Source organism: Scyliorhinus torazame, chromosome 5, assembly GCF_047496885.1.
Source record: "Scyliorhinus torazame isolate Kashiwa2021f chromosome 5, sScyTor2.1, whole genome shotgun sequence".
NCBI classification, from domain to species: domain Eukaryota; kingdom Metazoa; phylum Chordata; class Chondrichthyes; order Carcharhiniformes; family Scyliorhinidae; genus Scyliorhinus; species Scyliorhinus torazame.
The window spans coordinates 192,300,285-192,324,000 of record NC_092711.1 but is presented as its reverse complement, the minus strand read 5'-3'; the positions used below and the strand labels follow the sequence as shown (position 1 = coordinate 192,324,000).

The 23,716-nt window shown below is 49.8% G+C and overlaps 1 protein-coding gene across 1 annotated transcript in view; it reads left to right on the top strand.

Annotated features, from left to right (window-relative positions):
* LOC140418094 (uncharacterized) overlaps nucleotides 1-23,716 on the top strand; it is a 267,483-nt gene that overhangs the window by 84,684 nt on the left and 159,083 nt on the right. The window contains exon 2 of the mRNA XM_072501515.1: nucleotides 2,600-3,029. Coding sequence (XP_072357616.1) covers nucleotides 2,600-3,029 — 430 coding nt within the window. The remainder of the gene's footprint in view (nucleotides 1-2,599; nucleotides 3,030-23,716) is intronic.

The window sequence follows — 23,716 nt, the reverse complement described above, 5'->3', positions numbered from 1 at the left end:
TCACTGGAACTGGATATTATTAGCTTTTGAATGTATGTATTTAGTTCCAGGTCATTACACTCACTGTGTAAAATTTCTGCACATGATTCCACTATTATCCAAGATCTAAATCTGTGTCTGTAATCCTTCTTCGATCAGTTTATCATAGAAACCCTACAGTGCAGAAGGAGGCCATTCGGCCCATGGAGTCTGCGCCAACCCTCTGAAAGAGCATCCTACCCAGGAAACTCCCTCTCCCTGAAGCCCCACCTAACCTTTTGGACACTAAACGGCAGTTTAGCATGGCCAATCCACCTAACCTGCCCATCTTTGCACTGTGGGAGGAAACCGGAGCACCCGGAGCAAACCCATCCAGACACGGGGGGAAAAGTACAAACTCCACACAGACAGTCACCCAATGCTAGAATTGAACCCGGGTCCCTGGTGCTGTGAGGCAGCAGTGGCACCATTGTGCCACCTTGCCGCCCAAATGGGCAGCATGGTAGCACAGTGGGTAGCACTGTTGCTTCACAGCTCCAGGGTCCCAGGTTCGATTCCCGGCTTGGGTCACTGTCTGTGCGGAGTCTGCATGTTCTCCCTGTGTCTGCGTGTTTCCTCCCACAAGTCCCGAAAGACGTGCATTAGGTACATTGGGTTAGGTACATTGGACATTCTGAATTCTCCCTCTGTGGACCCGAGCAGGCGCCAGAATGTGGCGACTAGGGGCTTTTCACAGAACTTCGTTGCAGTATTAATGTAAGCTTACTTGTGACAATAAAGATTATTTTTTTTTAAATGGAAACAGCTTTGCCTTATCTACCTTATCTAAAATGATCATAAATTAGTTTTCTTCCATCAAATCTCCTTCAATCTCCTTTGCTCGAAGAAGAACAACTCCAGTTTCCCCAAGCTAACCTGACAATATAAATCCCTCAATCCTAGAACCATTCTGATAAATGTCCTCTGCACCCTCTCAAGGACCCTCCCATCCTCCATAATGTGTGGGGATCACAGGTTTACACAGACCCAGATCACCGAAATATGCATAGTGACATCAACCCACTCCCCAGACATTTCCTCAACTGGGAGATTTCTCTGACTTCAGAGCTTCTAATATCTTTCCAGCTGCAGACTCCAGCAGGGGATTTTAACATTGAAAAAAGGGAAATTGTTTTGGTGATGATTATTTTTGGCCATTCATCTACAATTTTGAGTTTTTAGTGCTGTGAGAGGTTCTATGGCTCTGGGCTGGTGTGACACCTACACTGTGGATCTGTATCTATGCTCATCCATTGCTCTATTTCCCTTCTGCCCTCCCTGATCACCTCTCTGGCATTCTCTAATTCCCCATGTCTCTAATAATAGATATATTTAGCACAATGGGCTAAACAGCTGGCTTGTAAAGCAGAACAAGGCCAGCAGCGCAGGTTCAATTCCCGTACCAGCCTCCCCAAACAGGCGACAGAATGTGGCGACTAGGGGCTTTTCACAGTAACTTCATTTGAAGCCTGCTTGTGCCAATAAGCGATTTTCATTTCATTTCATTTTAGCTCTGTTTAGTATTTTACTGTCACTTCTACTGCCCATCCCCCAACTGTGGCTGCTGTCTTACCAGCTTTGTCTTCTATTGTTTCATAGTCAGGAATTGTTTTTCCTGTACTATAGTCTATTTCTCTTCTGCTTCTCAGCTTAGAGGAGGGTTTAAACTAGTCTGGCGTGGGGTGGGAACCGGAGCAATAGGTCAGAAGGTGAAATAACTGAGGGGGAACTATAGAATAGGCCACTAAGACTCCGAGGAAGAGCAGGCAGGGAGATGTTGCAGAACACAGAGGGACTGGTGCTCTGAAGTGCATTTGTTTCAATGCAAGAAGTATAACAGGTAAGGCAGATGAACTATGACATTGTTGCCATTACTGAGACTTGGTTGAGGATGGGACAGCATTGAGGGCTAAACATTCCAGGATTTAGATGTTTCAGGTGGGATAGAGGCGGATGTAAAAGGATGGGAGAGTTGCACTACTGGTTAAGAAGAATATCCAGCTGTACTGCGGGAGGTACGAATTAAGGGGTTCAGCGGAGGGCTTTGAGGCAAGGTGGAGGATGTTCATGGCCATGTTCCATGTTTGAGGAGCTCTTCGTGGGGGGGGGTGAAGAGGGGGAAAATTTGTACAAAGTATATAGTGTGTTGGGGAGTTTGTTCCCTGAATTGTTTATGTTTTGTAACCTTTTATATACGTTTGGAATAAATACATTTTTTTTAAAACGCTCTCTCCCACTGTTTCTCCTCCCGTAGAGGCCAGAACCCTGAGTTAGCGCAAATTGGGTGACAGATTCCCTTCCCTGAAGGACATTAGTGAACCAGTTGGGTTTTTACAGCAATCCAGCAGCTTTCATGGTTACCTTTTCCTTGTGCCGGCCCCACAAATTACCAGATTCATTCGTCTCATTTTCACAGCCTTGTTTTGTGATTTATCTCACTAATTTTTTTCTGTGTTGAAACCATTTCACAGGGTATCAGGAGGGGTGAATTTTCATCAGGAAATTGAAGCATCACATATGGAGATTTCCTATATTTATCGTAATCTGAATATCATTGGATATTGAACATGGAAGGAAAAAGCACCGTTCACAGTGGGGAGAAACCATACACGTGTTCTGTGTGTGGACGAGGCTTCAATCAATCATCTGGCCTATCAAGACACAAGCGTAGTCACAGTGGGGAAAAGTCTTGTAAATGCAGGGACTGTGGGAAGGGATTCTATTCCCCATTTGAGCTGGAAATTCATCAGCGAATTCATACTGGGGAGAGGCCGTTTCACTGCTCCGAGTGTGGGAAGGGATTCACTCAATCATCCACCTGGCTGAGGCACCAGCGAATTCACACCGGAGAGAGGCCGTTCACTTGCTCCAAGTGTGGGAAGGGATTTTCTCAGTCATCCACCTTGCTAAGACACCAGCAAATTCACACCGGTGAGAGACCCTTCACCTGCTCCAAGTGTGGGAACGGATTCACTCGGTTATCTCATCTGCTGAGACATCAGCGGGTTCACATCGGTGAGAGATCATTCATCTGCTATGAATGTGGGAAGAGATTCACTCAATCATCCCACTTGTTGAGACACCAGCAAGTTCACACTGGTGAGAGGTCATTCATGTGTTCTGAATGTGGGAAGAGATTCACTGAGTCATCCCATGTGCTGAGACACCAGCGAGTTCACAAACAACTACAGTGATTGGATTTTGCTGTTGATCACATCCAGGACTGAACAATGTTCATTGTGGTCTGTCTGTGCTGATACCTCCAATCATGCAAATTAGGAACAGGAGTGGACAACTTGGCCCTTCGATCCTGCTCTGCCATTCAATAAAATCATGGCTGATCTGTTTGTAATCTCAACCTCACATTCTTGTCTCCCCCCTGATAACCATTCACCACCGTACTAATCAATAATCTATCAAACTCTTCTTTAAAAATATTTGAAAGTTTTGCTTCCACTGCCTTTTGAGGAAGAGAGTTCCAAAGACTCACGATCCTCTGAGAGAAAATTCTCCTCATCTCTGACTGAATTGAGAAATCTCTTATTTTGAAACAGTGGCCCCTGGCAAGTGGAAACATCCTCTCCCCATCCACCCTCTGAAGACCACTCAGGATCTTTAACGTTTCAAACAAGTCTCCTCTTACTCTTCCAAACTCGAATCACTCTAGAGTGTCGTGGATTTAAACCTAACCTCGCCAATATTTCCTCATAAGGCAACCCATCCATTTCTGGTAATAGTCCAGTAAATCTTCTCTGAATTGCTGAAAGCACATCTACATCTTTCTGTAAATACGGAAAATGAACTGTAACCCACTTACGTTAATTAATATTTTAGATAAAAGTCTAATAAATGAACTCTTGAGTTAATTACAATGTGTTCAATCTTTTTAAGACCTCTAACACAATTTAATTCCATTTGAAGTTTGTCCTTCTCCCTAAGTCTCCTCCATCCTCATTGTGGGGAGCCAATGAAGCAAAATAGAAAAGTTCAGAGCTCAGGAGATATTAAATAACACATCTCAAAGTAATGCTGGTATTAAAGACTAAAGCATGTGTTATTGGCTGACAAAAGGGTTGGCCCTGTCTGAAGGTAAGTTAGAGAGGATTTATATCAGAACTTCCACAAAACATACAGACTGACACGTTAGCAGCATGGGAAAAGGGTGGAGCCAAAATCAGAATGGGCAGTGAAGAATTATTGATTTCCCTTTGATAAGAGGAGACTAATTCATAGAATCATAGAATTTACAGTGCAGAAGGAGGCCACTTGGCTCATCGGGTCTGCACCCGGCCCTTGGAAAGAGCACCCTACCGAAGCACACACCTCCACCCTATCCCAGTCACCCCTCCCAACCTTCTTGGACACTAAGGGCAATTTAGCATGGCCAATCCACCTAACCTGCACATCTTTGGACTGTGGGAGGAAACTGGAGCACTCGGAGGAACCCCACGCAGACATGGGGAGAAAATGCAAACTCCGCACAGACAGTGACTCAAGCCGGGAATCAACCCTGGAGCTGTGAAGTAACTGTACTACCGTGCCCCCTTGCACTGTTGCTGTTACTGATTATTTAGTTAGTTGTCATTTTCTCCTTCGTTACTCCAGAATATTTCATTTTTTTAAACTTCAGTTCCAAGTTCCCTATAGGGGGAAATATAGAAGCAATAAGTTCAGGGATTCCTGGATGTTTTGGACAATCCAGGACTGGATAAGGAGGAAGAGAAAGGCTTTTAGCAAGTTCAAAGGGAGAAATTCTTTTTTGAAAAACATTTTAGTGAAGGCATTTTAAAATATCTATGAACACAAAACGGGAAAACCAAAAGGACAACGAAAATACAAGCCCCAACTACCATACCAGGCCCAGTAGTAGTTCATCAAATTCGGCCCCCTCTCCAGGAACACCCTCCTAAGGAAGGATGTGCTGACCTTGGAAAGGGTCCAGAGGAAGTTCTCAAGAATGATCCATGGAATGAAGTGCTTGTCGTATGAGGTGCGGTTGAGGACTCTGGGTCTGTACTCGGAGTTTAGAAGGATCAGGTAGGATCTTATTGAACTTACAGGATACTGTGAGGCCTCGATAGAGTGAATGTGGAAAGGATGTTTCCACTGGTGGGAAAAACTAGAACCTGATTGTGGTGATATGCATCACTGTAAATATACAAGGGGTTAATGTAAATACACTATGACTAAGTAAGCATTAGAGGGAGCACCAGAGACGTCATGACATGCAGACATATAGCTAATGAACACATAGAATAGGACACGACCAATAGGCAGTCAAGACACCCAGAGGTGACACTACCACAAGGGGGCATGTGTCATGTGTAACCCATATATAAGGACAGGGCACACATGCTCTGTCTCTTTCCACAGGCAACACTTAGAGAGTAGGACAGGGACAGGTCAGAAGCATCATACCCACCGCGTGGTTTAGAGCAGACTGGTTAGTTAGACTGAGTTACTATAGCAAGATTAGCAGGAGAGTCAAACACATAGAGAACTGTGCTAATAGTTCAATAAATACATGGAACTTACTTCAAAGTCTGGAGTATCTTTTGGTCAAAGCTGCACCGAGTTGTAGCCTGTGTTATCCCAGAGTACATAACACAACACTGATGACACAACCTCAGACTGAAGGGACGATCCTTTACAACAGAAATGAGGAGGAATTACAACAGAAATGAGGAGGGCGGCACGGTAGCATAGTGATTAGCACTGTTCCTTCACAGTTCCAGGGTCCCAGGTTCGATTCCCGGCTTGGGTCAATGTCTGCGGAGTCTGCACATGCTCGTGGGTTTCCTCCGGGTGCTCCGGTTTCCTCCCACAGTCCAAAGATGTGCAGGTTGGGTGGGGTTGCTGGGTTACGGGGCTGGGGTGGAGGTGTGGGCTTAAGTGGAGTGCTCTTTCCAAGGGCCGGTGCAGACTTTAAAAAAAATAAATATTTTATTACGGTATTTGAAAATGTTTATAACAGTAACATAAGCAATGACATCAACATGATAAAATAAACCTCGGCGTCCACTGGAAGCTGTTTACACGCCTGCAGGGTAGGGTTGAGCCTTTTCGGTCTTTCCTTGCACACCTCCGTGTCCTCGCGCAGTCCTGCGGTTGCGACGCCACCTCCAATTCACTGATTCGGGACCAGATTGTTTTTGGGGTCGCCTCGGCCACCCTACGCCACCAGCTCCTCAAAATGAAAGGCCTCACCCTTTCCGCAGTCGAAGCCTGTGTCCTTCATGAAAACGTGACCAGCCGCTACTCCCAATTTCAAGCGGCCGAATCGGCGCAGCAGGCGTCCTACGCGGCCCGATCAACAGGGCAGGCGTCCTGCGAGGCCGAACGGGTCCAGGCGATCGAGTTCCTCCCGGCCCGCGACCCGGACGAGGGCGGCCATTTCGCGCGCTTTCCGCGGCCTCCCGCTTTTGTGCGCGCCAAAAAAGACGTCGACGCAGAGGGATGTGATGCGCAGGTGGCTCGATGCAAGACCGAACTGCGCATGCGTGATGGCGCAACGAACGCCATGACGTCACGATATGCGGCAACTGCGGAGCCGCACATTTAAAGCGGCAATTTCCGGCAAAAAACTGACAATGCCTCCGCTGTGGCAAGATGGGCCACTACGCTGCCTGCTGTCGAACAGCTCAACCTGCCAATGCTCCCCAATTCCGACAACCTCGCAGGGACATATAGAACATAGAACAATACAGCGCAGTACAGGCCCTTCGGCCCACGATGTTGCACCAAAACAAAAGCCATCTAACCTACACTATACCATTATCATCCATATGTTTATACAATAAACTTTTAAATGCCCTCAATGTTGGCGAGTTCACTACTGTAGCAGGTAGGGCATTCCACGGCCTCACTACTCTTTGCGTAAAGAACCTACCTCTGACCTCTGTCCTATATCTATTACCCCTCAGTTTAAAGTTATGTCCCCTCGTGCCAGCCATTTCCATCCGCGGGAGAAGGCTCTCACTGTCCACCCTATCCAACCCCCTAATCATTTTGTATGCCTCTATTAAGTCTCCTCTTAAACTTCTTCTCTCCAACGAAAACAACCTCAAGTCCATCAGCCTTTCCTCATAAGATTTTCCCTCCATACCAGGCAACATCCTGGTAAATCTCCTCTGCACCCGCTCCAAAGCCTCCACGTCCTTCCTATAATGCGGTGACCAGAACTGTACGCAATACTCCAAATGCGGCCGTACCAGAGTTCTGTACAGCTGCAACATGACCTCCTGACTCCGGAACTCAATCCCTCTACCAATAAAGGCCAACACTCCATAGGCCTTCTTCACAACCCTATCAACCTGGGTGGCAACTTTCAGGGATCTATGTACATGGACACCTAGATCCCTCTGCTCATCCACACTTTCAAGAGCTTTTCCATCAGCCAAATATTCCACATTCCTGTTATTCCTTCCAAAGTGAATCACCTCACACTTCTCTACATTAAACTCCATTTGCCACCTCTCAGCCCAGCTCTGCAGCTTATCTATAATCCCTCTGTAACCTGCTACTTCCTTCCACACTATCGACAACACCACCGACTTTAGTATCGTCTGCAAATTTACTCACCCACCCTTCTGCGCCTTCCTCTAGGTCATTGATAAAAATGACGAACAGTAACGGCCCCAGAACAGATCCTTGTGGTACTCCACTTGTGACTGAACTCCATTCTGAACATTTCCCATCAACCACCACCCTCTGTCTTCTTTCAGCGAGCCAATTTCTGATCCACATCTCTAAATCACCCTCATTCCCCAGCCTCCGTATTTTCTGCAATAGCCTACCGTGGGGAACCTTATCAAACGCTTTGCTGAAATCCATATACACCACATCAACTGCTCTACCCTCGTCTACCTGTTCAGTCACCTTCTCAAAGAACTCGATAAGGTTTGTGAGGCATGACCTACCCTTCACAAAGCCATGCTGACTATCCCTGATCATATTATTCCTATCTAGATGATTATAAATCTTGTCTCTTATAATCCCCTCCAAGACTTTACCCACTACAGACGTGAGGCTCACCGGTCTATAGTTGCCGGGGTTGTCTCTGCTCCCCTTTTTGAACAAAGGGACCACATTTGCTATCCTCCAGTCCTCTGGCACTATTCCTGTAGCCAATGATGACATAAAAATCAAAGCCAATGGCCTAGCAATCTCTTCCCTGGCCTCCCAGAGAATCCTAGGATAAATCCCATCAGGTCCCGGGGACTTATCTATTTTCAGCCTGTCCAGAATTGCCAACACCTCTTCCCTACGTACCTCAATGCCATCTAATCTATTTACCTGGAGCTCAGCATTCTCCTCCACAACATTATCTTTTTCCTGAGTGAATACTGACGAAAAATATTCATTTAGTATCTCGCCTATCTCTTCAGACTCTACACACAACTTCCCATCCCTGTTCTTGACTGGTCCTACTCTTTCCCTAGTCATTCGCTTATTCCTGACATACCTATAGAAAGCTTTTGGGTTTTCCTTGATCCTACCTGCCAAATACTTCTCATGTCCCCTCCTTGCTCGTCTTAGCTCTCTCTTTAGATCCTTCCTCGTTACCTTGTAACTATCCATCGCCCCACCTGAAACTTCACACCTCATCTTCACATCGGCCTCCTTCTTCCTCTTAACAAGAGATTCCACTTCTTTGGTAAACCACGGTTCCCTCGCTCGGCACCTTCCTCCCTGCCTGACCGGTACATACTTATCAAGAACACGCAGTAGCTGATCCTTGAACAAGCTCCACTTATCCAGTGTGTCCAACACTTGCAGCCTACTTCTCCACCTTATCCACCCCCCAATCACGTCTAATGGCATCATAATTTCCCTTCCCCCAGCTATAACTCTTGCCCTGCGGTGTATACTTATCCCTTTCCATCCTTAACGTAAACGTCACCGAATTGTGGTCACTGTCCCCAAAGTGCTCACCTACCTCCAAATCCAACACCTGGCCTGGTTCATTACCCAAAACCAAATCCAATGTGGCCTCGCCTCTTGTTGGCCTGTCAACAAACTGTGTCAGGAAACCCTCCTGCACACACTGTACAAAAAACGACCCATCTAATGTACTCGAACTATATCTTTTCCAGTCAATATTTGGAAAGTTAAAGTCTCCCAGAATAACTACCCTGTTACTTTCGCTCTTATCCAGGATCATCCTCGCCATCCTTTCCTCTACATCCCTAGAACTATTTGGAGGCCTATAGAAGACTCCCAACAGTGTGACCTCTCCTTTCATGTTTCTAACCTCAGCCATACTACCTCGGAAGATGAGCCCCCATCTAGCATCCTCTCCGTCACCGTAATACTGCTCTTGACTAGCAGCGCCACACCTCCCCCTCTTTTGCCTCCTTCTCTGAGCTTACTAAAACACCTAAACCCCGGAACCTGCAACATCCATTCCTGTCCCTGCTCTATCCATGTCTCCGAAATGGCCACAACTTCGAAGTCCCAGGTACCAACCCATGCTGCCAGTTCCCCTACCTTATTTCGTATACTCCTGGCATTGAAGTAGACACACTTCAAACCACCTACCTGAACACTGGCCCCCTCCTGCGACGTCAAATCTGAGCTCCTGACCTCTGTACTCTCATTCTCCCTTACCCTAAAACTACAATCCAGGTTCCCATGCCCCTGCTGCATTAGTTTAAACCCCCCCAAAGAGCACTAACAAATCTCCCCCCCAGGATATTTGTGCCCCACAGGTTCAGATGTAGACCATCCTGTTTGTAGAGGTCCCACCTTCCCCAGAAAGAGCCCCAGTTATCCAGAAATCTGAATCCCTCCCGCCTGCACCATCCCTGTAGCCACGTGTTTAATTGCTCTCTCTCCCTATTCCTCATCTCACTATCACGTGGCACGGCAACAACCCAGAGATAACAACTCTGTTTGTTCTAGTTCTGAGCTTCCATCCTAGCTCCCCGAAAGCCTGCCTGACATCCTTATCCCCTTTCCTACCTATGTCGTTAGTGCCAATGTGGACCACGACTTGGGGCTGCTCCCCCTCCCCCTTAAGGACCCGGAAAACACGATCCGAGACATCACGTACCCTTGCACCTGGGAGGCAACATACCAAACGTGAGTCTCTCACGCTCCCACAAAATCTCCTATCTGTGCCCCTGACTATAGAGTCCCCAATTACTAATGCTCTGCTCCTCTCCCCCCTTCCCTTCTGAGCAACAGGGACAGACTCCATGCCAGAGGCCCGTACCCCATGGCTTACCCCTGGTAAGTCCCCCCCCCACAAGTATCCAAAGCGGTATACTTGTTTCTCAGGGGAACGACCGCAGGGGATCCCTGCACTGACTGTTTTTTCCCAGTCCCTCTTACAGTTACCCATCTATCTCCGATCTTTGGTGTAACTAATTCCCTGAAGCTGCTATCTATGACCCCCTCTGCCTCCCGAATGATCCGAAGTTCTTCCAACTCCAGCTCCAGTTCCCTAACTCGGTCTTGGAGGAGCTGGAGATGGCAGCACTTCCTGCAGGTAAAATCAGCAGGGACACTAACGGCATCCCTCACCTCAAACATCCTGCAGGAGGAACATTGCACTCCCTTCCCTGCCATCCCTCTAACTTTCTACCAAGATCTGGCTGACAACTAAATTAAATTTTTTATATAAAAAAAAATATTAATAACAATAATAAAATATGGTACTTACCTCACACCAATGGGTCTTATTATTAGGTTAGAGGAGGAGGGCGGGTGGGAGACACTACACGTGTAGTGTCTCGGGTTTCCTCTCCACCAGAATTTATTGGTGAGGGTCTTCCCAGAAGTCCGCGGGTCGACTTCCTGTTCCCACCTTAAACAATAAAATTTTTTTTTTAAAAGTTTAAAGGAGAGACTTACCTCCCAGAAATCACTTCCGCACTGCCCCCGTCCGCTCCTGCTGAAATCGACTTGGCCTGCAAGGTAAGTAAGTTGTTAATCAGTACTTACCTCACCCAGGCTGCGACCTTTCAAACGGTCCCCTCTGCCTCGCAGCTCCCGCGCTTTTTCAAATTCCCGCGCTGTTTCTAAGGTCCCAGCTCTCACTCCCGAACTAAACAGCTGACCTGCAAGGTAAGTAAGTTAATCAGTACTTACCTCACCCAGGCAGCGACCTTTTAAACGGTCCCCTCTGCCTCGCAGCTCCCGCGCTGTTTCTAAGGTCCCAGCTCTCACTCCCGAACTAAACAGCTGACCTGCAAGGTCAGTAAGTTAATCAGTACATGCGGACCATTCAGCCTCCTTACTACGAGTCGTGCCCAGATGATATCCAGACCAGTGACACAGACGACCGGGACGCCTTCCGTGCTGCGGTCATTGATAGGAACCAAATGTCTCCAGGCAGGACCCACCAGCCGTTGCAAGTGAACACTGTCAATCCGGGTGATGAATGCTGTGCCATCCTAACGGTCAACCGATCACCGATAACATTCCGGCTGGACACTGGCGCCTCCGCCAACCTCATAGCATGGTCAGCCTTCTACGCCATGAAGGCCAGACCACCAATTCGGCCATCCCGTTGCAAGATGGTCGACTACAATGGAAACATTATCCCGGCCATGGGATCCTGCCAGCTCCAGGTGACACACAACACATGCACGGCCACACTGTCATTCGAAATAGTCGGATCATCAAAGGACTCCCTGCTAGGCGCACAGGCATGCAAGGTTCTCCACCTCGTGCAGCGGGTCCACGCTCTGTCTCCAGAAGGCACATCAGACTTCCCGGATGCAGAATTTAGAGCACAGCTTCCTCGCCAACAACCAGGAGGCATTCGAGGGCATGAGCACACTGCCCTATACCTACAGAATACGACTCAAACCGGACGCCACCCCGGTCATTCACGCACCTCGCAGGGTCCCAGCGCCACTCAAAGACCGCCTCAAGCAGCAGCTGCAGGATCTCCAGGACCAAGGGGTGCTATCCCGGGTCACGGAGCCCACGCCATGGGTCAGCTCCATGGTGTGTGTTAAGAAGCCCTCTGGCGAGCTCCGGATCTGCTTTGATCCAAAAGACCTCAACAACAACATAATGAGGGAACACTACCCCATACCCAAACGGGAAGAGATCACGAGCGAAATGGCCCGGGCTAAAATCTTTACAAAATTGGATGCCTCGAAGGGTTTTTGGCAGATCCAACTGGACCAGTCCAGCAGGAAGCTGTGCACCTTCAACACTCCTTTCAGCAGGTTCTGCTACAATAGAATGCCATTTGGCATCATCTCGGCATCCGAGGTCTTTCACAGGATTATGGAACAGATGATGGAGGGCATCGAAGGGGTGCGCGTCTATGTTGTCGACGTCATCATCTGGTCCACCACACCACAGGAGCACATCAATCGTCTCCAGCGCGTCTTTGCGCGGATACGGGAAAACGGCCTGCGCCTCAACCGAGCCAAGTGTTCTTTCGGCCAAACCGAGCTGAAGTTTCTGGGGGACCACATATCCCGGTCAGGGGTCCGTCCGGATGCAGACAAGGTGAGCGCCATTACAGCCGGCAGACAAGAAAGCAGTGCTACGCTTCCTAGGCATGGTCAACTTCCTGGGGAAGTTCATTCCCAACATTGCCTCCCACACGACGGCTCTTCGCCACCTAGTCAAGAAGTCCACGGAGTTCCAGTGGCTGCCCGCACACCAGAAGGAATGGGAGGAGTTCAAAATTAAGCTCACCACAGCCCCGGTATTGGCGTTTTTCGACACATCTCGTGACACTAAAATTTCGACTGATGCCAGCCAGTCCGGCATTGGGGCGGTACTCCTACAGCGGGATGACACTGCGTTATGGGCCCCGGTCGCCTATGCCCACACCTCCACCCCAACCCCGTAACCCAGCAACCCCACCCAACCTGCACATCTTTGGACTGTGGAAGGAAACCGGAGCACCCGGAGGAAACCCACGAGAACGTGCAGACTCCGCAGACATTGACCCAAGCCGGGAATCAAACCTGGGACCCTGGAACTGTGAAGGAACAGTGCTAATCACTATGCTACCGTGCCGCCCTCCTCATTTCTGTTGTAATTCCTCCTCATTTCTGTTGTAAATCCTATGCCTATACATAAGGACCTGAACAAAATGACCCTCGCCTCCAGCGCATCCTACACAAACTCAGGAAGTACCATTTCCAACTGGTCTACACCCCGGGAAAGGATCTTATCATTGTGGTTGCCCTATCTCGAGCAGTGAGCACACCGCCCGACTCGGAGGGGATCGACTGTCAGGTCGAAGCGCAGGTAGCCTTCACATCGGCAAATCTGCCAGCCGACGACTCCAGTCTGGCCCGTATTCACCGGGAGACTGCGGCTGACCCCCTTCTACAACGTGTGATGCGCCACATGACGGGAGGGTGACTCAAAGGACAGTGCCCGCAGTTCTGCAATGTCTGGGACGACTTGGCCGTCATTGATGGTGTCCTCCTAAAGCTGGACCGGATTGTGATTCCGCACAGCATGAACAATCTGGTCCTCGACCAACTACACGAAGGCCATCTGGGGGTCGAGAAGTGCAGATCCGCCCGTGAGGCGGTATACTGGCCGGGCATCAGTGATGACATTGCCAATATGGTGCTCAACTGCCCCACCTGCCAAAGGTTACAGCCGGCGCAACCTCCTGAGACGCTTCAGCCCCATGAGCTGGTGACGTCCCCCTGGGCGAAGGTGGGTGTGGACCTTTTTCACGCGCTCGGCAGGGACTATGTAATTGTCATTGATTACTTTTCAAACTATCCAGAGGTCATACGCCTGCACGATTTGACATCGTCCGCTGTCATAAGGGCCTGCAAAGACACCTTCGCTCGCCATGGCATTCCGATTACTGTCATGTCGGACAATGGGCCCTGTTTTGCCAGCCAGGAATGGTCATCCTTTGCTGCTTCGTATGGCTTCACACATGTGACGGCCAGCCCTCTGCATCCCCAGTCCAATGGAAAGACGGAGAAGGGCGTTCACATCGTCAAGCGGCTCCTCTGCAAGGCAGCTGCTGCCGGATCGGATTTCTGCCTAGCCCTGCTAGCCTATCGCTCGGCCCCACTAACCACTGGCCTCTCACCAGCCCAGCTGTTGATGGGTCATGCCCTCAGGACCACTGTGCCATCCATTCTGGTCCCCACAACCAACCATGCTCCGGTACTGCACAGGATGCATCAGCAGCGCGTTCGGCAGAAGATGGCATATGACACACGGATCTTCCCGCCCTGGCGCCTGGAGACGACGTCCGCATCCACCTACCAGAAGGTGGCTGGTCAGCACCTGCCGAAGTTCTCCGACGCGTGGCTCCCCGCTCGTCCCTGGTTCGCATGCCTGATGGCTCCATTCGCAGGCGCAATCGCCAGGCTCTTCGCCTGCTTCCACTCTCGCTACGGGAACTTACACCGGTACCACGCCCTCCTGTTGTTCCTGATGTCGACTTCGTGGAGCTTCCTGCCACCATGCCCATTCCGTCGTCGCCCGTGGCCAGGCCCATTCCTCAGCCGGTGGATCCTGACCCACCCTTGAGGCGGTCAACCCAAATTCGTCGCCCACCTACTAGACTGGACTTATGAGCCTGTTTGAACATTGAACTCACTGATGCATAATACCACTGTGTTAATATGTTTCTATTTTTCCTTGTCGTTACAGGAGTTTGTTTCCCCGTCTTTTGTTTATGATACAACCTCGTTGCTATGTCGCACCTGACATCGCCTCTTGTATATAGTTTAGCCTCATTTACATGCTGTAGATATTGCACACACACACATTCAGCTGCACTCAGTACACATCTCTATTTCTAACCACATAGGCACATGTTCTTGTGAAAAAAAAAGGGGGGGATGTCATGATATTCAGGTAAACATCATGGTGCAAACATACATACATACTGATGGACAGATCAACCGACCAATCAACACACACGCAACACCACAGCCAATCACAGGCAAGAGCACACACTCTATAAAACGGGGAACACGACACTTCCGGAGCATTCCAGCAGGAGACAGCTCAGGGCACAGAACTCACAGCAAGTGACTCAGACATTCACCATGTGCTGAGTGCTCCAAGATAGCGTTAGGGCTAGGTCCACAGATTCAAGGGTAATGGATGAACCACAGTAACCAGTTTATCATTGTAAATATTGTTAGTAATAAAACTGAGTTGTACCATCCGCAACCGTGTTGGTTCGTCTATGGAGCAGAGAACACAACACGACATTGATTCTTTCCTCAATCTCAATTGGAGCTCCCAGCCCCTCCACCAGGTCCTCCTCCACCCTCGGGAACCTCAACTGATCCAGAAATTGCCTCATCCCCTCCATACCAGCCGGGGGTTCTGAATCATATAATTTACTGTAAAAGTCCTTAAACACCTCGTTTACCTCCGCTGGTCCAGGATAGTATTACCATCTCTACTCTTTACTTTACCTGTCTCCCTGGCCGCCTCTCTTTTCCTGAGCTGGTGCGCCAACATTCTGCTTGCCTTTTCCCCGTACTCAACTGTTCCACTGCTTTCCCTCTGGTCAACAGCCCAAACTCCACCTGTCACCTCCGCTGCTCCCTCAGTAGCCCCACGTCCGGGGCCTCCGAGTATCTCCTGTCCACCTGGAGTATCTCCTCCACTAATCTACCTCTCTCAGCCGTTCCACCTTTTCTCTGTGGGCCCGTATCGAGATTAATTCCCCTCTGACTACTGCCTTTAAAGCTTCCCAGACCATCGCTGCAGAGACCTCCCCCGTATCATTTGTTCCAGGTAGTTCTGGATGGACTTGTTAACCCGCCCACAGATTGCTTTGTCCGCTAGCAACCCCACATCCAGTCTCCACCGTGGGCGTTGCCCTCTCTCCACACTAACCCATAGATCCACCCAGTGCGGGGCATGATCCGACACTGCAATTGCCGAATACTCAGTATCCACCACCTTCGGTATTAGCGCCCTGCTCTCTATCGCGCATCTGTAGAAGATATGGGTGTGCCTGAGGCTGCTGGGGCAATTGACAATGGTTTGTGCTCTCGAATGCATTGAGTTCATCAGGGAGTGTTGCACTGCTGCCATAGATTCTACTCGACTTTCCTTTGTAGCCTGTTATGTTGTTCAGCCTTGCCACAACCTAATAATAATAATAATAATAATAATAATAATAATAATAATCGCTTATTGTCACAAGTAGGCTTCAATGAATTTACCGTGAAAAGCCTCTAGTCGCCATATTCTGGCGCCTGTTCGGGGAGGCCGGTACGGGAATTGAACCCGCGCTGCTGGCATTGTTCTGCATTACAAGCCACCTGTTTAGCCCACTGTGCTAAACCAGCACCTACAAGAGTTGTTAGTCTGTGACTCTAGCTTAGTCTGGTATTGTGGAGGCTGGGTGTGGGATTACTGGCAGACAAGGGGGCTTGCGATAGGGTGAGGGTGACTATCCGGAATTGAATCCTTTGACACACAATCCTCTATCCGCATCGCCAACACAGCAGCGTGAATGGACGATACGACCCACACTACTCCGGGTCATTATCCTTCTTTCGGATGAGTGAAACTGGGGCCTGAGACAGCATGGGTGGGGAGGGGGGTGGGGGGGGGGGGAAGAGCTCCCTCCCTCACCCTCGAGGAGTTGAATAAGACAAGGGAGGTTTTGGCAGAGAGAGGCAGACGCTCGAGGACTTGTGTCTACGGGAAAGGTAGTGGAACAACTGCGCACAGTCGGTGGGGGGGGGGGGGGGGGGGGGGCGCAATATATGAGTACGGGGAGACGGCGAGTAGGAAGCTGGCACATCACTAAAGGAAAGAGGCGGCAGTGAGGGAAATTGAGAGGGCGAGGGATGAGAGGGGTGTGGTGGTGTCAGAGCTGGAGGGAGCGAACGGGGTTTTTGAGGCTTTGTAATCGAGGTCTGTGTAAATCGGATTCCCCAATGGGGGATGAAGGGATGAGACGTTTTTTTAGATCGGTTGGAGTTCCAATGGGTTGAGAAGGGGAAGGTGGAGGGACTGGGAGCCCCCGATCACGCTGAGGGAGATGATGGACTGTGGGGGGTTGATGCAGGTGGGGGAGACTCTGGGCCCGGACAGGGTCCCAATTGTGTTTTATAAAAAGTTTGGGATTGAGTTGGGGCCCCTGTTGGTGGAGATCTTTAATGAGTCGAGGGTGAGGGGGGGAGCTCTCCCCCTCCACACACACCCTCCCCCAACCCCATGCTGTCTCAGACCCCGGTTTCACTTATCCTAAAGAAGGATAATGACCCGGAGCAGTGTGGGTCGTATCGTCCAATCACGCTGCTGAATAGAGATGCAAAGGTGTTGGTGATGCGGATTGAGGATTGTGTGCCAAAGGTGATGGGGAGGACCTGATGGGGTTCATGAGGACAGCAGTTGTCAGTGAATGTTTGGAAATTGCTCAATGTTATTATGATGCCCTTGGAGGGGCGGGAAGTTGAAGTGGTGATGGACATGGAGAAGATGTGGACCAAGTCAAATGGCAGTATTTGTTTGAGGTGTTGGGTAGATTTGTGTTTGGGCAGAGGTTTGTGGATTGGGTTTGCATGTTGTATAAGGCGCCTAAGGCAAGTGTTCTAACAAACAAGGTCAGCTCGGGTTATTTTGGGTTGCACTGGGGGATAAGGCAGGGTTGCCCGCTCTCTTCACTGCTCTTTGTCCCAGCGATTGACATGCTGCCAAAGGCACTTAGGGGGTTAAGGGGGTGAAGGGCGATTGAGTGGGGGGGGGGAGGGGGGGAGGTCGAGCACTGAGTTTCTTTTTAGCAGATGACCTTCTGATGTATATTTTGGACATGGTTGGGCGCTTCGGTAGGTTTGTGGGGATTTTGGGGGAGTTTGGCCATTTTTCCGGGTACAAGTTAAATATGGGGAAAACGAGGTGTTCTCAATTGATGCACAGGGATAGGAGAGGAGGCTGGGGGAATTGCCGCTTCAGTTGGTGGGGGCAAATTTTTGCTACCTTGGGATTTCGGTGGCACAGAGTTGGGCCCAGTTGCATAATCTGAATTTGGTGCGGACGGGGGAGGGAATAAAGGTGGACTTTAAGAGTTGGGATGTGCTTCCATTGTCTTTGGTGGGTTAGGTACAGACAGTGAAGATGGCAGTGTTGTCAAAGTTTTTGTTTGTATTCCAGATCCTCATGATTTCTGTTCCTAAGTCCTTTTTTTGGAAGGTTAATGGGATGATTTTGAGGTTTGTGAGCGCGGGGAATGTGCCATGGGTGAGGAGGGTGCTCTTGGAGAGGGAGCGGTGGAGAGGGGGGTTGGGCCAATTGTTAGTGTTGCCGAGGGGGTTGGGCCCATTGTTAGTGTTGCCAAGCTTTTTGCATTACTACTGGGCAGCAAATATTACAATGCCTCAGAAATGGGCAGTGGAGCAGTCAGTTTGGGGGCGGATGGAGGCGGCCTCGTGTAAGGGGACCAGTTTGAGGGCACTGTTGTTGGCACCCCTTCCATCCTTGCTGGTCAGGTACTCCACGAACCGGTGATGGTATCAGCACTGAGGGTTTGGAACGAGTGTTGGCAGCACTTTGGATTGGAAGGCGGACTGCTGTGGCCGCTGATTTGTGACAATCACAGGTTTGCGCTGGCCGGGTTGGATACACAGTCCCAGGGATGGCGGCAAACGGGGACAGAATGCTTTAGGGATTTGTTCACGGGAGGGAGGTTTGCAGACCTGGAAGACCTCGAGGTGGTGTAACAGTTACCAAGGGGAAATAGCTTCAGGCATCTGCAGGTTAAGGACATTATTAGGAAGGAGGTGCCTTTGTTTCCGGTGCTGTTGCCCCCAGTGCTGCAGGATAAGCTTCTGTCTGGGGTTGAGTTTGGGGTGGGAAGGGTTGCAGACATATTTGGGGAGCTGATGAAGAGGGTGAGTGCTCCCATGGAGGAAGTCAGGCTCAAGTGGGAGGAGGAGTTGGGGGGAGCGGTCGAGGGCTAGAGTGTGGAGGGAAGTGCTGCGAAGGGTGAATGCGTCCTCGTTGTGTCCCAGGCTAAGTCTTATTCAATTTAAGGTGGTGCAGGGAGCCCACATGACGGTGTCCAGGATGAGTCAGTTCTTTCCGGGTGTGAAGGACAGGTGTGGGTGGTGTGTGTGTGTGGGTCTGGGGGGGGGGGGGGGTCCACCGAACCATGTGCATATGTTTTGGGCGTGTCCAAGGTTGAGAAGGTTTTGGAAGGGATTTCCAGATGTGGGGCGTCATTCTCCGACCCTCCGCCCCCGCCCCCGCCGAAGTCTCCGGTACCGGAGATTGGGCGGGGGCGGGAATCGGGCTGCGCCGGTTGGCGGGACCCCCCGCTCAATTCTCCGGCCCGGATGGGCCGAAGTACCGCCCAGAAATTGCCTGTCCCGCCGGCGTAAATCAAAGCTGGTATTTACCGGCGGGACCAGGCGGCGTGGGCGGGCTCCGGGGTCCTGGGGGGGTCTGACCCGCGATCGGGGCCCACCGATCCGCGGGCGGGCCTGTGCCGTGGGGGCACTCTTTCCCTTCCGCCTCCGCCACGGTCTCCACCATGGCGGAGGAGGAAGTGACTCTCCCCACTGCGCATGCGCGGGAAACTGTCGGCGGCCGCTGACGCTCCCGCGCATGCGCCGCATTTCCGCGCCAGCTGGCGGGGCAACAAACGCCATTTCCCCCAGCTGGCGGGGCAACAAACGCCATTTCCGCCAGCTGGCGGGGCGGAAATCCCTCCGGCGTCGGCCTAGCCCCTCAATGTTGGGGCTCGGCCCCCAAAGATGCAGAACATTCCGCACCTTTGGGCGGGCGCGATGCCCGTCTGATTGGCGCCAGTCGGCGGACATCGCGCCATTGGGGGAGAATTTCGCCCCAGATGTCAAAGATTTTGGCGGTTGAGATAGCCTTGAGTCCAGAGTTGCCGATAATTGGAACGTCTGAGGATCCGGGAGTACAGATGGGGAGAGAGGCCGACATCTTGGCCTTTGTCTCCCTAATAGTCCAGAGACCGATCTTGTTGTGTTGGCGGGACTCAGAGCTGCCAATGGCAATGGTATGGGTAAGTGATTTAACAGAGTTCCTGCATTTGGAAAAAATCAAGTTTGCCATTCGAGGGGCTGAGGAGGGATTCATCTTGAAGCTGTTTATCAACTTTTTGAAGGGGTTATTGAGTCATCAGTGGGGAGAGGGTGGGAGATGTGATTGTTTATTTTTTGTTTGGGTGGGGTGGTGGGTGAAAAGTTAGAAAAGGGAGGTGGGTGCTGGGATGGCAGCGAGCTGAGTGGGGGTGTTGATTGGGGGAAGGGTGGGGCTTTGTTACCCGTTGCTGCGGTTGACTTTTGTAATTTTCGGTATATGTATATATTTAACATGCCTTTGATAAAAAATTTATTTTAAATGTAGTTCATATGTACTTTAGCAAAGCCTTTGACAAGGTCGCACAAGGGAGACTGATTCAGAAGGTTGAAGCACATGGAATAAAACATCAGTGCTGAGGGGCAGGTCAGGGGGAGTAGCCCAATTAAGAGTTCTATACACAAATACACGGAGTGTAAGAGACCCTGGGTTGTTTGTCCATAGATCTATGAAGGCAGAAAGGTAGGCTAATAGGAAGGCAGAGATTGCAAAAGCAGGGAGGTCATGTTGGAGTTGTGTGGAACTTTGGTAGAATAGCTGGAGTACCGTGTGCAATTCTGGTCACCACATTATAGGAAGGATATGATTGCAGTGGAGGGAGTGCAGAGGTGATTCAACAGGATGTTGCCTGGGAGTTATGAAGAGAGGTTGGATAAGCTTGTGTTTTCGATTTGTGAAAAAAAAATTCATTCACCCAAGGCTAGTGAGATCTGGAAGACACTACCTGGGAAGGTAGTGGAGGTTGTAAACCTCACAACCTTTGAAAAGCCACTTGGATGAACACCTGAAACAGCATCACATTTAAAGATATGGGACAAGTGCTGGTAAGTGGGATAAGCACGTGATTTGGGATAGTTATTGTCGGCACAGACTGGATGGGCCGAAGGACCTTTTCTGCACTCTTTGACTCTTTCCTGTTCCAACTGCACTGTTTATTTTTCCGAATAATCCCAATAATCGCTGCTGTCTGTCCTGAATGCGGAGTACAGGTACATGACCCCTGTTGGGTCACTGTCTGTGCGCATTCTCCCATCTGCGTGGGTTTCCTCCGGGTGCTCCGGTTTCCTCCCACAGTCCAAAGGTGTGCAGGTTAGATGGATTGGCCATGATAAATTGCCCTTAGTGACCAAAAAAGGTTAGGAGGGGTTATTGGGTGATGGGGATAAGGTGGACGTGAGGGCTTAAGTGGGTCAGTGCAGGCTCAATGGGCCAAATGGCTTTCTGCAGCGTATGTCCTATGTCTTGTACCCAGCATTGCTCTAGCTGGAGAATGTCCCCATTCACATTACAGGGATCTGTGCGCATGCGCAGTTCTTCATAAACCTTGGAGCATGCGCAGCTTCTCCGAGTGATTGCCACGTGTGCAGTGCAGCGATGGTGGTGCCAGGCTGTTTGTTTGTTGCTCTCTGCAACCGGTAACATTATTTGGTTTCGGAAACGAAACGATGGATGCAATGGGCGGATGGGAAGACTTCACCCAGTGTAGGCCCCAAACCTCGAATATCGAGCTTTTTTCCAGAAAAGGCCACAGCTGTGTTTTCACTCCCCATCAGAGACCTGGGTGAACGGCCGCCATTTTTACAGGAGGCAGGATGCGACAGGGCGCATACGCAGCCACCCTGGCCCGGGAGCCAATCAGTGAGAGACGGGATAAGCCCCATCCCTCATTCTCTCTCAATGCTTGGAGGCCCAGCCACTGGTCTCAGTCCTCCAGTCCCACCCCCTCCTCATATTCTCCCTGGAGGAGAGGGGGGGGGACAATAAAGAAGTGGTTCCACTTTGCCTCAAATCAATGAGGATTCTGATGTATAGATAGGAAGGAAACTCTGGGAGGTGGGTGGGGAAAATTCGTAAACACCCGCTGGAGCACCCAAACCCTCAATAAGAAACTGCAGCTGCTGCGGTTACATATGCTTCATGTGTGGCCATCATGATGAAGCTATAGAGATTGGGCAGGGCTTCAGGGGCCCAGTGACCAGGGGAGAAAACTGCAAATCCGGATTGACAACCCACAGGAGGGAACAAAGTAAATCAGAGATTGGCGTGAAATCAAATGATTGTTGTAAAACAGAAACAACAATAATAGTTACCTATATAGTTCTTTAACATCATAAAACATGCTGGTGAACTTACAGAAAAATTATATAACAAGGTGTGACACCCAAACACATCTTAGGGCTGTTGACCAAAATCTTGGGGAAGAGGTAAGCTTTAGAATCATAGAATCCTGACAGTGCAGAAGGAGACTGTTCGACCCATCGAGTCTGCGCCAGCCCTTGGGAAGAGCACCCTAATTATGCCTACACCTCCACAACCCCGCAACCCCACCTAACCTTTTTTGGACACGAAGGGGCAATGTAGCACGGCCAATCCACTTAATTTGAACATATTTGGACTATGGGAGGAAACTGGAGCATCCGGAGTAATCCCATACAGACACAAGGAGAAAGTGCAAACTCCACACAGTCACCTGACCTCAGGTGACCATATGACATAGGAGAAGAATTAGGCCAATCGGCCCATCAAGTCTGCTCCATCATTCAATCGTGGCTGATATTTTTCTCATCCTCATTCTCCTGCCTTCTCCTCATAACCCCCGATCCCCTTATTAATCAAGAACCTATCTATCTCTGTCTTAAAGACACTCAGTGATTTGGCCTCCACAGCCTTCCAAAGAGTTCCACAGATTCACCATCCTCTGGCTGAAGAAATTCCTCCTCATCTCTGTTTTTAAGGATTGCCCCTTTAGTCTAAGATAGTCTCCTCTGGTTTTAGTTTTTCCTACAAGTAGAAACATCCTCTCCATGTCTACTCTATCCAGGATCCTGTAAGTTTCAATAAGATTCCCCCCTCATCCTTCTAAACTTCAATGAGTACAGACCCAGAGTCCTCAACCGTTTGTCATACGACAAGCTCGTGATCATTCTTGTGAACCTCCTCTGGACCCTTTCCAAGGCCAACACATCCTTCCTTAGATACAGTGCCCAAAACTGCTCACAATACTCGAAATGGGTCTGACCAGAACCTTATACAGCCTCATTGGTATATTCCTGCTTTTGTATTCTAGCCCTCTCGACATGAATGCTAACGTTGCATTTGCCTTCTTAATTGCCGACTGAACCTGCACATTAACCTTAAGAGAATCGCGAACAAGGACTTCCAAGTCCCTTTGTGCTTCTGATTCCCTAAGAATTTCTCGTTTGGAAAATAGTCTATGCCTCCATTCCTCCTTCCAAAGTATAACAGAACAATACAGCACAGGAACAGGCCCCTCGGCCCTCCAAGCCTGCGCCGACCATGGTACCTGCCTAAACTAAAACCGTCTGCACTTACGGAGTCTGTATCCTTCCATTCCCACCTTATTCATATATTTGTTTAGATGTCCCTTAAATGCCACGATCATAACTGCTCCCACCACCAAGCAGCGCGTTCCATATACTTACCACCCTCTGTGTAAAAAACTTGCTTCGCACATCTGTTTGCAACTTTTCCCCATGCACTTTAAACATATGTCCCCTAGTAATTTGCTCTTCTACCCTAGGAAAGAGCATCTGACTATCCACTCTGTCCAGACCACTCATAATCTTGTAGACCAATATCAGGTCACCTCTCAACCTCCGTAGTTCCAATGAGAACAGACTGAGTTTATCTAACC